Source organism: Eurosta solidaginis, chromosome 2 (genome assembly GCF_040869045.1).
Source record: "Eurosta solidaginis isolate ZX-2024a chromosome 2, ASM4086904v1, whole genome shotgun sequence".
Classification (NCBI taxonomy): domain Eukaryota; kingdom Metazoa; phylum Arthropoda; class Insecta; order Diptera; family Tephritidae; genus Eurosta; species Eurosta solidaginis.
In genome coordinates, this window is record NC_090320.1 from 53,525,996 (window position 1) to 53,542,382 (window position 16,387).

General features: G+C 39.2%; 1 protein-coding gene and 1 pseudogene across 6 annotated transcripts in view; both read right to left on the bottom strand.

Moving 5' to 3' along the window:
- Positions 1-1,803: 1,803 nt before the first annotated feature.
- Positions 1,804-12,473, bottom strand: LOC137241513 (gram-negative bacteria-binding protein 3-like; annotated as a pseudogene).
- Positions 12,474-15,811: 3,338 nt separating this feature from the next.
- Positions 15,812-16,387, bottom strand: part of LOC137239736 (uncharacterized) — a 169,812-nt gene continuing 169,236 nt past the window's right edge. For 4 of the 6 annotated variants that reach the window (XM_067765353.1, XM_067765354.1, XM_067765355.1 and 1 more), the window contains one exon: positions 15,812-15,948. In XM_067765353.1, the coding sequence (XP_067621454.1) occupies positions 15,890-15,948 (59 nt within the window). In that variant the 3' untranslated portion in view covers positions 15,812-15,889. The remainder of the gene's footprint in view (positions 15,949-16,387) is intronic. The other 2 variants (XM_067765357.1, XM_067765358.1) reach the window with 1 other exon arrangement.

Sequence of the window (16,387 nt, forward strand, 5' to 3'; positions counted from 1 at the left end):
TCCTTACTTAACCGAATACTTTCAAATCTGCAAAATAACTTCATTAGACGCTCATCATTTGTCACTTAACCGTTTTCTTACTTGGTTCGTGGTAGTTCCAAGGGATTGGAGTGATCATGAGATTTTTTTCCGTTTTCGTCGTTATAAAACAGAGCCGGCCACGCAAATACTAAAACAATCGCATAAGTGTGTGTAAAAATTTAGTGACAACTCCCTACAGTGTGCTAAAAGAAAATATGGACTGTGAAGTTTGAAATTAAAAAGGACTTTGGTTATTTGATATCAAGCTAAACCTGACTATATTTATATTCGTATAACTAAGAACGCGGAGGTCGAGCTAACCAGATACAACTTTTTTATAAAAGAAGGTATGTTTTTTCTTCAATGCAAAATTCTTTGCTAAAAATAAAGCGACGACAAAATAGGCCTTCTTTATTTCATAGTTCCCATCTGTTGTATCCATGGCGCAACGATACAAGGTGGCAGCATGGGACAGCTGATTTTAAGCTTTTTTTATTTGATTTGATACATCAAAATACGGCGCAGTACGATTTTGACATTTGTCCGTCGAATTTACAAAAACAAAGTACATGAAATTTTTATTTATGTTTGTAGGTATGTCACCATGCTGCCACCTTGTATCGTTCCGCTATGGTTGTATCTGATTCACTATCCGAAAATAGTTTCCTTTTGGCTTTATCAAATAAACTGAACTTTTCTGCTTGTCAAAGGGAAGCTATGTCTTTATGGCAGTCATTAAAATGCCTTTTCTAGGAAAAAAGTTTATTTGATGTGAAAATTCGCTGGCACAGCAAACATTGCAGCATATTGTTTTTATTTAATGCGCAAAAAGTAGCATGGCGTCTTCCTTTGCATTCATTCTGGATTTGTTTAGCATGCGCAGCCGTCTTGCTTGCTCAAGCGTTATGCAGCGAATGGCAAGCGATAGCAAAATACAAAGAGCTATAAAACAATGTAAAAGTAAAAATATTTTCACATTATTAAGTTTTAAAAAATATGTATGTTCAAAGGAACTTAATAATACTAAATAAAACGTATTAAAAGCCACTTTAACATTGCAGCATATTGTTTTTATTATGTGCCCAAAAAGTAGCATGGTATTTTCCTTTTGCATTCACTGTTGATTTTAGTGAGTGACAAGCGAAAGGAAACGATCGTGATCACACATCGTTAGTGTCGGTGTGAAAATACGAACTCAAATAAATCTAATATTATTTAATTGATACCCATTTTGATATTAATACAAAAATCACTTTTGCAAATGCTTGAATTTCTGCCACAAATTGATCAGCTGTTCATTCATCTGTCAAATCATTACTTTTTTAGGTTGGCAACATCAATTCAACTTCAACTGAAATAAGTTGTAATTCGTAATATCAACCAAGAGTTGAGTTGTTTTAATTACAACCCAACTAAGTTGAGTTGTAAACCGTAATAGGGGCATAAAACTCGCGATAATGGTGATGATCTTTATGCCATCTTGCATAAGCTCAGCTGTGGGTTGTCTTTGCTTTAAGAGCTACAAGAGATGAATTCCATGGTTCTCATCCTCCATTTCCTACATAGTACACTTACCCGATTCATCCACTCTAGCTTTTAAAGCTCCATCTACTTGGCTGTCTTATTTTTTCTACTCATATGTGTATACATTATTTTAATTAATTTAAATTTCCTGGAAATTTATTTTAAACAATGTAAGCATGCTTATAACACATTAAACGAGCTTCAATCTTAGTATGTATTTTTTATTTTTTGTATTCACAGTTCTCAGAAAAAGATTGCTTAAACCGAATATACTTTAACATCATCAATACGTAAATCACCATTTTCTAGCCAGTCATCAAACTTATGTTCCACCCATACCACGCGGACTTGTATTCTGCCAAGGTTTCTCCGGCTGCCAGCCATACAAACTATCCTCAAAATCATGTACGCCAGCTATACCATAACCCAATGTTATATAGAACTCCTGATCGAAGGGTGCAAATTTTGTGCCCATTTTGAGTAAATTGCTATTTGGTAGCATGACCTTATCTGCTCTCAAATTAGCTATTGCGTCTTGTTCGCTACTTGGGTTAGAACTGCAATACTTCTATCCACTTATACTACCATCCACTGACAGCGAAGTCAATTGATAAGTATGAAATCCATTACCCAAATCAAGTGCTTCATCATTTGCATACTCGCACATTTTCTGTTAACGCAAGTAAATTCAATACGCATTTGTCCCGATTGCTAGCTATCGCTGCCATATTTAGCATCCTTTGGTTGTAGCCGCAATTGTGGAAAAACCCAGTTGGCGCGCGGTAATTTAGCGCGTATTTCAACGCGTCCATATTTAAATGTGAAATGCTCCTTTGTGGAAGAGTGTGCTGAAATATATGGTGGTATGGTGATATAATGTTGTGCAGAGCCATCACGCACACAATCCTCAGTGTTGGGGCGTCCAGTGCAACGTATGCCCAGATCGTGTTCAGCGCGTAACGGATGATCTACCTGTTGGAAATGCCATTTAGTCATTTTTGGATGTATGGTAACCATGCCATTTTTCACATGCAACACATCCGGCACGTTATCCAAATACAATACATACTTATAGTCTGGTGCGGAGGAGAAACGCTGCCAACAGTACAATGATCTTCGTCTAAACTCGCACCTGTAAAGTCATCATCGAATAGCAATTGATTAGCACAATGTTGTGGTACGCCATTTTTATACTCAGCTGAGCAGAGCTCACAGCGTATATTAATTTTGTTGGCATAACGGTAATTCGTAACGGCATAAACTAATCGAGATAGATATAGACTTCTATATATCAAAATCATCTGGGCGAAAAAAGAAATTCATTTCGCCATGTCCGTCCGTCCATCCGTAAACACGATAACTTGAGTAAATTTTGAGGTAACTTAATGAAATTTTGTATGTAAGTTCCTGGGCACGCATCTTAGATCGCTATTTAAAATGAACGAAATCGGACCATAACACACCCATTTTTTCGACATCGAAAATTTCGAAAAACCGAAAAAGTTCGATAATTCATTGCCAAATACGGATAAAGCGATGAAACTTGGTAGATGGGTTGACCTTATGACGCAGAATACAAAATTAGTAAAATTTTGCACAATGGGCGTGGCACCACCCACTTTTAAAAGAAAGTAATTTAAAAGTTTTGCAAGCTGTAATTTGGCAGTCGTTGAAGATATCATGATGAAATTTGGCACCTATTACTGTATGTGTGCTTAAGAAAAATTAGCAAAATCGGATGACGAACACGCCCACTTAAAAAAAAAATTTTTTCAATTGACATTTTCACAAAAAATTTAATATCTTTACCGTATATAAGTAAATTATGTCAACATTCAACTCCCGTAATGTTATGGTGCAACAAAATACAAAAATAAAATTAAATTTGAAGATATGCGTGGCTCCGCCCTTTTTCATTTAATTTGCCTAGAATACTTTTAATGCCATAATTCGAACAAAAATTCACCAATCCTTGTGAAATTTGGTAAGGGCATAGCTTTTATTCTGGTAACTATTTTCTGTGAAAATGGGCGAAATTGGTTTGAAGCCACGCCCACTTTTTATACACAGTCGACCGTCTGTCCTTCCTCTTGGCCGTTAACATGATAACTTGAGCAAAAATCGATATATCTTTACTAAACTCAGTTCACGTGATTATCTGCACTCACTTTATCTTGGTATTACAAATGGGCGAAATCCGACTATGACCACGCCCACTTTTTCGATATCGAAAATTTCGAAAAATGAAAAAAATATATCATAATTCTATACCAACTATAACTTTGGAAAAAAACTCAGTGAAATGGGTGTGGCACCTACCATATTAAGTAGAAGAAAATGAAAAAGTTCTGCATGGAGAAATCAAAAGCTCTTGGAATCATGGAATACTGCTCGTGTATCACATATATGTATAAATAAAATAGCGGTACCCGACAGATGATGTTCTGGGTCACCCTGATCCACATTTTGGTCGATATCTCGATAAGGCCTTCACATATAAACTAAAGGCCACTCCCTTTTAAAACCTTCATTAACACCTTTCATTTGATACGCATATCGTACAAACACATTATAGAGTCACCCCTGGTCCACCTTTATGGCGATATCTCGAAAAGACGTCCACCTATAGAACTAGGCTCATTCCCTTCTAAAATACTCTTTAATACCTTCCATTTGATACCCATGTCATACAAACACGTTCCAGGGTTACCCTAGGTTCATTTTCCTACATGGTGATTTTCCCTTATTTTGTCTCCAAAGCTCTCAGCTGAGTATGTAATGTTCGGTCACACCCGGCCTGTTGTTGATATAGCGATAAGGTTACTCCCCGAAGGCTTTGGGGAGTGTTATCGATGTGATGGTCCTTTGCCGGGTACGGATCCGGTAACATAGCACCATTAAGGTACTGGCCCGACTATCTCGGGAACGATTTTATGGCCACATTAAACCTTCAGACCATCCCTTCCTACCCCACCCCCAAGTTCCATAAGGTGTCTCGTTATGTTTAGCAATATGAGCTTGGCATTGAGTGCTGATAATAAGCTGCTGAATGACTTTTTAAAGATTGTGTTTTGCTATAAATAAACTAAAACCGGTCTCACTCGCGGCAGGCCGGGCAAGCCCCACATGATTATGCTGCTCTTAGTTAAGCATTTGTATTTTGTTGTCGTTTTTTGCACATCATCAGGGCTTTCGGACTCGATTACCTCGTAGAAGCACTTTCATAGGTATCAGGTAAGAGTGAATAATATCTGGGCATCGATTAGTATAGTCAACTATCGCATCCATCACGTTACTGCAACCAGGCCCGACGAGAGGGGAGGGAGAATGGTGGGATTCCCCCCGGGCTTCTCAGGGGGTCCGCGATTTAGAGGTACTAAGACTTTTTTTTTAATTCAGGAGAGTCTTTAGTTGTTCCATGTTCAAATTTAAAGCCGAATTTCAAAAGCAACGAATATTGATCATGAGTTTTTGCCTGCGTTTTCGAACAGTGAGAAGACAATAAAAACATGAAACAAAAATGTATGTTTACATGAATCGGAAATCGTTAAGTTTTCGTGGTGACACTGATGAAGGTTCATCTTCAAAAAGGCTTCCAACAATACCACCAGCTCTGTATCAAAGTCCAGATTATTTAAACGACTTCGATATCGATAGCGTGAATAATGAGCTTTTGCGATCTGAAGAAGTCAACGAAATAATTCGTCGAGGTCATCAAAAGTGTCCTGTTATTTTTCCACGTGATTTTCATGACGAGCGGTCTGGTTAGTGTGGAGTGCCAATAGCAATGCTTTTTATTGCCTACCATGTCGTTTGTTAAGCACCAATACTTTAAATCGACCTAAAATTTGTTGTCCTGGCAGATATTTGAAATTCCAGGTATGGAAGAAACTATACGATAAACTACCATCACACGAAAATACTCAAGACCACATTAAATATTATATTCAATGGCGATCTTTATAAGATCTAATTCAAAAGGAGGCTACAATTGATACAGTTATCAATGAATAGCTAATAACTGAAACTCAAAAGTGAAAAGAAATTTTATAGAGAATTTTGAACACTATTTTATTTTTGGGTGAAAGAGGGCTAGCTTTCAAAGTCGAAAGTATATATCTTGGTGAACGAAACAATGGACATTTTTTGGGCATCTAAGATCTCATAAGCCATTATGATTCGATACTTAGAGATCAATTGGAGAAAGTTAGGATAACACAACAGCAGTACAAACGTTTACAAGTGCGCTATCTTTCCCCAGACATTCAGAACGAGTTTAGAGAAATTTGTTCAAAACACGTGAGGGAAACTATATTAGATCAACGCAAGAAAGCCATGTATTTTGCTATTATCGTTGATCTGCGCCTGTGTTAGTCACGTGGAACAGACTACGTTCATTTTTTTCGATTCGAAAGCAACAAATTTTACAATTCAAGAACGGTTTTTAGCTTTCGTGGATTGTAACCAAAAAACTGATCAGGAAATCGCTGATTTGACTTGCCATACTCTAGGTAAACATGAAATCCCATTAAAAGATTACTCGCCTTGTGCAACCCTCAGTCTCAATTTATGTGGTGTTGATGCTGCAGAATGTTGTACGGCTTCAATTACTTTCTTCGGAGTTGTAAAAAAATATTTTACTATTTTCAGCAGAACTCCACAACGATGGGACATCCTCAAAAAAAATGTACCGAGCTCTCTTCATAGTCTTTCAGACCAAATCCAAATTTGACTGCGCAAGCATACGGAGATGTTACCGGCATTCTCAAGTACATAAACAAGTTCGAATGTATCTTGCTGTCCTCAATTTGGTTCAAAATACTACCATTAATGAAAGAAACGTGGTTCTCCAAGCTAGAGACGCCGACATAGATGTTGAGGTCCGACATCTAGATGCTTTATTAGCTGATTTGAAGTTGATCAGGAACCAATGGGAAACAATTTTAAACGAATGCAAAACAGTTGCCATTCAATTGAACATCTCGCCAAAGTTTCCGGACATTCGAAAGAGTAAGCCCAAAAGACGTTTTGAAGATAATGCAAATGAGATGATTACGGAAGATTCAGAGTCTGATATTAAAGACAATACATTCCTGGTGATCGTTGATTCGGTAATTACTGGCATTACTGAACGATTTGCAGCTATGAGAAATTTGAGCGAGACGTTTCTCTTTAGTGGCAATTTGAAGACATGGATGAAACTACGGTTCGGGCGACCGCAGCAAAATATGTCGAAAAATACAAGTCGGACATTTCTCAAAGCTTAGATTACGAAATAATTCACTTGAAACACATTTACGAGTCAAATTTTGATAAAGGTCTGCCAAGATGCGACAAGAAATGCTCCGAGATCGAAATTGTTCCTAATATCAAATATCTTGGTATTATAATAGATCAAAATCTAAGTTGATCATCGCATATCTCTGCTGTCAAGCAATATATGCTATCAGCCGTACGTTCTTTCTATACTTTAAGAAAAGTATGCTCTAATAGATTACTGACATTGGTTTATCATGGATTAATCCACTCAAAATTGCAACAGTTGTTGGGGTGGTCCCTACCGTACTAAGATTAGATCTCTGTTAGTCCTTCAGAAGTGTCTTATTCGAAGAATTTGCAACACTGGTCGTCTAACGCACTCTATGGATCATTTCAGAAAACTTAACATCCTTCCCTTACGTCACTTATATTATTTTAAAGTTTTAAAAATTTTCTTTAATAGCCCTATGTACAATCGCTACGGTCTAAGAAGCAAATCGTCTTCTCACATAACCGTGCCTAGCTTTCGGACCACTCTTTTTCGTAACTTCTACACCACAATATCATGTAAATTACTTAATAAACTACATGCAGAGTTACAACCGATTAGAAGGCAAACTGTGTTCCTGAGGGAAATGAAGCAGTGGCTTCTTGGTTTCAATCATGAGGATATTGAAATTCTGCTGCGATCTATAATGTAATTTCTGGCTGTCTTTAAAATATAGTATGAAAGTATTTTAGTTTTTTATATTCAATAGTTATATTAAGCTCACTTTTGTTCTTTTTTATATACATATATGTTCTTGTATTATCAGTATGCGCCCCACAAGCATCTATAATAAACAAGTAAGGAAGGCTAAGTTCGGGTGTAACCGAACATTACATACTCAGTTGCGAGCTATGGAGACAAAATAAAGGAAAATCACCATGTATGTTATAAAATAACTCCGTCCTCTTGTCAAATACTAGAAGCTTCCTAGGACTTAAGCCACTTGCTGCTTCTAGATCTCTAGATCTGACAGCTGCATCACTCCTAAAAGTTGGAGTCTTAGCCTGGCAAGTGCAGGGCACGAGCACAGAACGTGCTCGATCGTTTCCTCCTCCAACCCGCCAGAAGGCAGTGTCCAGTCAGAATACCCGTCATGAGTCTACAGTCCTCTCTTTTTAATGATAGAAGCAACTGTGTTAGTCTAAGGTTGTAAGACCTACACATAATCTTCGACACTTTACAGCCCCGCGCTTGAACCCACGCCTTTCCCGCTTGGTCGATCATGTGCACCTCTCGCCTTCGCTTAATCTCGCCCAATCTAATTGGGACATCTACGGAGCAAGCTTCAACGGATGCGCCCTTTTTAGCTAGTTCGTCCGCTTTTTCATTCCCATCTATTCCCATATGCCCTGGGACCTAATATAGATGTATGCTTCTCCCTGTCCCGATTCTCTCAAGAGACTGCTTACACTCTAACACGCATTTAGATGCTGTGCTATGCGAGATTATTGCCTTAATTGCTGCTTGACTGTCAATATAAAAGTTACCACGATTGCAGCTTAAGCTATTCTCCTCCAGGGTTTCTACTGTTTGGTTACGGCTAATATTTCCGCTTGGAAAACGCTACAGTAATCCGGCAGCCTGTAGGATCTGCTTATTTCCGGATTGCGCCAACCATCCACCTCTATTGTGGCCTTAAGATCTCCCTCGAAGCGCAGATAGGGAATCATGTAGTCTGTTCGTCTTGTGGTTGATGACGCTATACTACTATGGCCATATGGTCGGCGCTCAAGCTGCCCCGAAGCACCGAGCCTGGTTGCGATCGCTAACGCTTTGTTCTTTGCTACCAGGTCTTGAGGTGGGATGTGCAGAATGGCATACAGTGCAGCCGTCGGGGTTATTTTCAGGGCTCCCGTAATGCTAAGCATCGATAGTCTGCATACCCCCTCAAATTTTTTGAGGTATGTTGTTTTTTGTGTGGCTTTCCACCAAACAAGAACTCCATAGTATAGAATAGGGCTTACAATCGCTGTAAAACCCCAATGAGAAAGAGAGGGCGATAGGCCCCACGTACACCCCACCATTCTTTTACATGCATAGAGTGCCGTTGAGGCCTTCTTGACCCTCTCATCCACGTTGAGCTTCCATAACAGCTTACTGTCTAGGATGATTACTAGATATTTTGTGCAAGGTTTCTCCTGTAAGGTCACCCCTCCTAACTTAGGCCTGGTCCAATTTGGGACCTTGTACCTCTTTGTAAATAAGACCATATCCGTCTTCTCCGCATTGACTTTCAACCCGACATTAGATGCCCAGGTATGAATATCCCGAAGCGCCCGATCCATCAAAGAACTAATCGTTGGAAGGCACTTTCCACTTATGACAATTGCAACGTCATCTGCGTAAGCCGTAAGTTTTACGGGTTCCTCATCGAATTGCCTGAGCAGTTGGTTGATGACCAGCGTCCACAGTAGAGGTGATAGCACCCCTCCCTGCGGCGTGGCCCTGTCCACTGATTTCGTGGCCTCGTACAATCCCCATTGTGATGTAATCTTTCTGCAATTTAACATGCAGCCGATCCATCTGATTAAGGCAGGATGTACTTTAATGTAATTAAGACCAACCATAATCGCCCATTTTGCAACATTATTGAAAGCCCCGCAATGTCCAAGAAGACTCCTAGAGCATACCCCTTATATTCCAGGGATTTCTCTATGCTTATTACCACCCTGTGCAATGCGGTGTCTACCGACTTGTCTTTGGTGTACGCATGCTGTGTTGTGGAGAGCAGCTTTTCATCCACGTTGGACTTTATGTAAGGTATTAAAGAGTATTTTAAGAGGGAGTGGGTAATAGTTCTATAGGTGAACGCCATTTAGGGATATCGCCATAAAGGTGGACCAGGGCTGACCCTAGAATTTGTTTGTACGATGTAGGTATCAAATGAAAGGTTTTAATGAGTATTTTAAAAGGGAGTGGGTCTTAGTTTATTGTTGGACGCCTTTTCGAGATATCGCCATAAAGGTGGAGCAGGGTGACCCTAGAATTTGTTTGTACGATATGGGTATCAAATGAAAGGTGTTAATGAGTATTTTAAAAGGCCGTGGGTATCAAATGAAAGGTGTTAATGAGTATTTTAAAAGGGAGTGGGCCTTAGTTCTATAGGTGGGCGCCTTTTTGAGATATCGCCATAAAGGTTGACCAGGGGTGAGTTTACAATGTGTTTGTAAGATATGGGTATCAAATTAAAGGTATTGTAAAGAATTTACTTGCAAATCCTCTTATTTGCAACCCTCTGCTAAGTTCGAATCACTAAACTGTTGAATAAATGACTCCAATATTTAATAATGCAAAATGGCCTTTATTAAAGTACTTCACAATAACACTCAAACTGTGCAACGAATAGCTTGCTTAATAACCAAACTGATAGCTTAAATGAAACTGACTTTCAAGATAATACTGCTATTGCTCGCTAGATATCGTCTTAATCGAAACTGCTTGACAGCTCAAATCAAACTGAATTTCAGCGCCTCTACAATTGTCACCTTTTATACTCTTTGATTTCAACCTTCGCATCTTCTAGGCGTTTCCAGAATCTACTAGTCCAGCAGCTCTCAAACTTCTCAGCTGTAACTACAATTGCACAATTTTATACACCTTCTCATTGCATACTTATAGGAGTATCTCAAATATATGCATGTGTTTGTGCATTGACTCTCCGCTGCTCGTATACGTACATGGTACATATGTGTAGACGCAATTATTGTTTCGTTTATGTAGTTACATAATGATGGAATTATTGATGTGAACTCGCGTCACTGCTTAGCATCGGCTTAGAGATAGCAGCACCCCTTAGTTTTGCTAATATTCGTAACACTGCCCTCCACCTAAGTCTGATCGTCCCGATCAGACAAATCTCTCGATCTAAACGCTGCTAGCATCGCCAATTGTACCACTCTTCTATTTCGTGATTTCCCAATTGCTTGTATGCGGTAGACGACATCACTGATCGTCTTCACAACTCTGTACGTGCCTTCCCAACTGCACCGATATTTGGATGGAACACCTTTCCGCCGGTGAGGGTTGTATAGCAGTACCAAATCTCCCTCCCGGAAACCTTCCAAATTATTTTCCTTGTCGTACCTGTGTTTCATCTTACTACTCATTATCCTGGATCGTTCCCTCGCACTCTGTTGCTTGGCCAATGAACTACTTCGTAGAGCTTGCGCTTGACGGATTGGCTTAGCATAATCAGTATCGTTCCCACATTTCACAACAGTAGTGCGCTCCGGCTTGAAACTACCCTCGCATTCTTTCTCGGAAATTCGTTGCTTCGTTTTCCTGCGTCTTTTAGGTTTTGTCAATGCCAGTGTTTCTCTCGCAGGTACTTTTGGTTTTGCTTCATTTGGCCCATTCGACCTATTAACCTTTGCCTTCGACTTCCGTGGTTTTTGTCGAGTCTTCTCCACCAGTACTCGATTACTACTGAATCCTTTCCGCAAACTGAAGTTAAGTGGTATATCCTGGTTCTCATAACGCATCACCCTTCTCTGCATATCGATCTTGATGTCATGGTCAACCAAGAAGTCCACTCCCAATATGACTTCTTCAACGATCTTCGCCACAACGAATTTGTGTAGAACCGTGACCTTTCTAATCAAGACTTCACATATCACTTCTCCCTGAACTTGGTTATACTCGCCAGTGACCGTACGCAACGTTGCTCCAGGTAACGGTTTTATTCTCCTGTTGACCAAGTCAGATCGGATCAAGGAATGAGATGCGCCCGTATCTACAGTCAGTACACGTTCTTTACTATCCACATTCCCTCCGACGGTAAGACTGCTCGATTTTCTACCAATTTGCAACACAGATATCACAGGGCATTCAATAGCTGGATCTCTTACTTGCTCTTGCTCATCTCCTCCAGCTTTGCGTTTACGGCCACCCACATTGTTGAAACTATTAGGACCAAGATCGCAATGACGTGCAATATGACAGGACTTCCCGCATTTGAAGCATTTGATAACTTTTTCACTCCGCTTTTGCGATCCTTTCAGCGCCTCCAATATTGCGTCTGGCCTTTCTACTTCCACACGGCGTGCTTTGAAAACTGGCTTACACAGAAGCGACGCTGTTTCCTGAATCAGAGCTTGTGACACCGTTTCTGCGAATGTTGGCTTTGGGTTTGCGTATGTAGCTCGCTTTGTTTCCACGACCCGTATGCCCTTTCAGTGTATTCCACGGGTGCGTCCGCATTCGCTAAATGTGCTAGCCTTTCAATATCCGACGCAAACTCTTGCAATGTTTCACCAGGCCTCTGGAAGCAGTTCAGCAACTGCATTTGGTATATCTGCTTCCTGTGTTCGCTTCCGTATCGCCTCTCTAGAGCGCTCATCAATGTTTCGTAGTTGTTCCGCTCTCCCTCGGGAATAGTCTGTAGGATTTCAGCAGCAGATCCTTTCAATGCCACGAATAGTGCAGCAACTTTATCTTCAGCACTCCAGTTGTTCACTGCTGCGGTCTTCTCAAACTGAATCTTAAACACCTGGAAAGGAACAGAACCGTCAAAGGATGGTGTTTTTACCTTTGGATTGCTTGCTGAAACAGCTGGGCGATTTAGTTGTAACTGCTCCATACGTCCTTTTAAAACATCTACTTCTGCCTGAAATTGAGCCATTTTTGCATCCTGCGCTTCCAGTTTTGATGATACCTGTTCCAAAATTTCTGCCGACATTTCAGATATACGTGCCTCTTGCGCTTCCAATTGAGATGCCATATATGTCTTTTGGTCTTCCAGTTGAGATGACACTTGCGACGTCATTTCTGAAATACGTGCCTCCTGTGATTCCAGTTGGGATGCCATATATGTCTTCTGCTCTTCCAGTTGGGATGCCATATATGTCTTCTGTTCTTCGAGCTGTGTTTCCATCTTGGATGTTATCTGTGTCGACATTTCTGACATACGCGTTTCTTGTGCTTCAATCTTCGATGTTATTCGTGTCTCTTGGGATTCCATCTGTGATGACATATACGTTTTCTGTTCTTCTAGTTGAGATGACGTTGTCGATGTTTGAGCAGATATTGCAGCCAAAATCATGTTCAAGTCTGTGCTCGTAACTGTCTGCGATGTTTCGTTTTTCTCTTCAATTTTTGTTGTTGTCGTCCCCATCAGGATAAAAGACATACTCGTCCACATCAATTCCTTCTGCTTCCATTGCCTCTCGTAGCCGTGCCTGAAGTTCGAGTTTAATGCCGCTTGTATTCAATCCACGGCTCTCCAACTCCTTCTTTAGTTGCTGGATCTTCAATTCACTGAACTTTGCCATGTCCTTGTTGTCCTCTGGAATTTATTCAACAATTCCTCTTCTGCAACCAATTGTAACGAATTTACTTGCAAATCCTCTTATTTGCAACCCTCTGCTAAGTTCGAATCACTAAACTGTTGAATAAATGACTCCAATATTTAATAATGCAAAATGGCCTTAATAACACTCAAACTGTGCAACGAATAGCTTGCTTAATAACCAAACTGATAGCTTAAATGAAACTGACTTTCAAAATAATACTGCTATTGCTCGCTAGATATCGTCTTAATCGAAACTGCTTGACAGCTCAAATCAAACTGAATTTCAGCGCCTCTACAATTGTCGCCTTTTATACTCTTTGATTTCAACCTTCGCATCTTCTAGGCGCTTCCAGAATTTACTAGTCCAGCAGCTCTCAAACTTCTCAGCTGTAACTACAATTGCACAATTTTATACATCTTCTCATTGCATACTTATAGGAGTATCTCAGATATATGCATGTGTTTGTGCATTGTCTCTCCGCTGCTCGTATACGTACATGGTACATATGTGTAGACGCAATTATTGTTTCGTTTATGTAGATACATAATGATGGAATTATTGATGTGAACTCGCGTCACTGCTTAGCATCGGCTTAGAGATAGCAGCACCCCTTAGTTTTGCTAATATTCGTAACAGTATTAATGAGGGTTTTAAAAGGGAGTGGTGGTAGTTGTATATGTGAAGGCGTTTTCGAGATATCGACCAAAATGTGGACCAGGGTGACCGAGAACATCATCTGTCGGGTACCGCTAATTTATTTATATATGTAATACCACGAACGGTATTCCTGCAAAGATTCAAAGCCCTTGATTTCGCCCTGCAGAACTTTTTCATTTACTTCTACTTAATATGGTAGGTTTCACACCCATTTTACAAAGTTTTTTTTCTAAAGTTATATTTTGCGTCAATGAACCAATCCAATTACCATGTTTCATCCCTTTTTTCGTATTTTGTATAGAATTATGGCATTTTTTTAATTTTTCGTAACTTTCGATATCGAAAAATTGGGCGTGGTCATAGTCGGATTTCGTCCATTTTCTACACCAATACAAAGTGAGTTCAGATAAGTACGAGAACTGAGTTTAGTAAAGATATATCGATTTTTGTTCAAGTTATCGTATTAACGGCCGAGCGGAAGGATATACGGACGACTGTGTAAAAAAAATGGGCGTGGCTTCAACCGATTTCGCCCTTTTTCACAGAAAACAGTTATCGTCCTAGAATCTAAGCCCCTACAAAATTTCACAAGGATTGGTAAATTTTTGTTCGATTTATGGCTTAAAAGTATCCTAGACAAATTAAACGAAAAAGGGCGGAGCCACCCCCATTTTGAAATTTAAAAAAAAAAAAAAAATAAATGTTAGGCGCGATAACCTCCGAAGAGATATTAGGCCGAGCTCCTCTTTCAATTTGCGTCGTGCTCCTCTTGATTTTTCCTACAAATTGGCCGGACGGAACCTACATGTTTTATGCCGACTCCGAACGGCATCTGCAAGGCAGATGAGTTTTCACTAAGAGCTTTTCATGGCAGAAATACACTCGGAGCGCTTGCCAAACACTGCCGAGGGGCGACCCCGCTTAGAAAATTTTTCTTCTAATTGAAAAACCGTATTTCTAAAATTTTGATGTTGCTGTGCCCGGGGTGTGAACCCAGGGCATTCGGTGTAGTAGGCGGAGCCCGCTACCATCACACCACGGTGGCCGGCATTTAATTATATACTGTAAAGATATTGAATTTTTTGTTAAAATTTGACTTAAAAAAAAAATTTTTAAAGTGGGCGTGGTCGTTCTCCGATTTTGCTAATTTTTATTAAGCATACATATAGTAATAGGAGTAGCGTTCCTGCCAAATTTAATCATGATATCTTCAATGACTGCCAAATTACAGCTTGCAAAACTTTTAAATTACCTTCTTTTAAAAGTGGGCGATGCCACGCCCATTGTCCAAAATTTTACTAATTTTCTATTCTGCGTTATAAGGTCAACACACCTACCAAGTTTCATCGCCTTGTCTGTCTTTGGCAATGAATTATCGCATTTTTTCTGGTTTTCGAAATTTTCGATATCGAAAAAGTGGGCGTGGTTATATTCCGACATCTTTCATTTTAAATAGCGATCTGAGATGAGTGCCCAGGAACCCACATACCAAATTTCATCAAGATACCTCAAAATTTACTCAAGTTATCGTGTTCGTCCGTGACAGACGGACGGACGGACGGACATGGCTCAATCAAATTTTTTTTCGATACTGATGATTTTGATATATGGAAGACTATATCTATCTCGATTCCTTTATACCTGTACAACCAACCGTTATCCAATCAAAGTTAATATACTCTGTGAGCTCTGCTCAACTGAGTATAAAAATGAAGGATATGACATTTCCACTGTTCCTAAAATGAACATTTAATGCCATTAACTATTTTCTTATTGTTATTATTTTAGTAATATTTTTATGAAAATTGTTAACTATTATAAGAAAATAATGAATAAACAAACAACAAACCATTAGAATTACTAAATGCCATCTATGTTCAAAATCTGTATACAATTTTCCCCAACATTTGTGTTGCTTTACGTATCTTTTGCACTATACCTGTCACTGTAGCTAGTACAGAACGTTCCTTCAGCGTCCTCTCGAGAATCAAAAACTTTCGTAGATCGTGTTCATCTCACGAGCGAGTTTCAGGACTTGCCACGCTTTGTGTTGAATCCGTTTTGGCAAGACAGTTAAAGTTTTATATTATTATACAAAATTTTGCAGCGAAAAAAGCAAGAAAAGCCACTCTTTGATATCCGAACCTACTATATTGAATAATTAAAATTTATAATCATCATTAAATTTATCAGAAATGTATTAAAATGTTACCAAATAACTAGAAAAGGTTATTTGAAACAATATGTGGCTGATGAAAGAGAATTTTATTTCTACTTTACAATAAAATAGTATAAATAGTAAATATTCTGTGTTAATTTTATTTTCAGCTCTTATTCCAAAAATCATTTAGTTGATGTGGCAAATTTTTTTTTTGATGTAATCCATCAATAATGATTAATGTATGAATGTAATCAAATTTACTAATGGATTTTTTATAGCGGCCGTAAATTGTTTAGTCCCGGGACCGGATTTTCTCTCTACGGCCCTGACTGCAACGCTTGGAAGGGTATAACCTTCGTCCCATGCTAAAAAGGTGAACTTAAAATTATCTCTGTGCTTGGCAGGCATCGGTGAAGTTCAGGAACG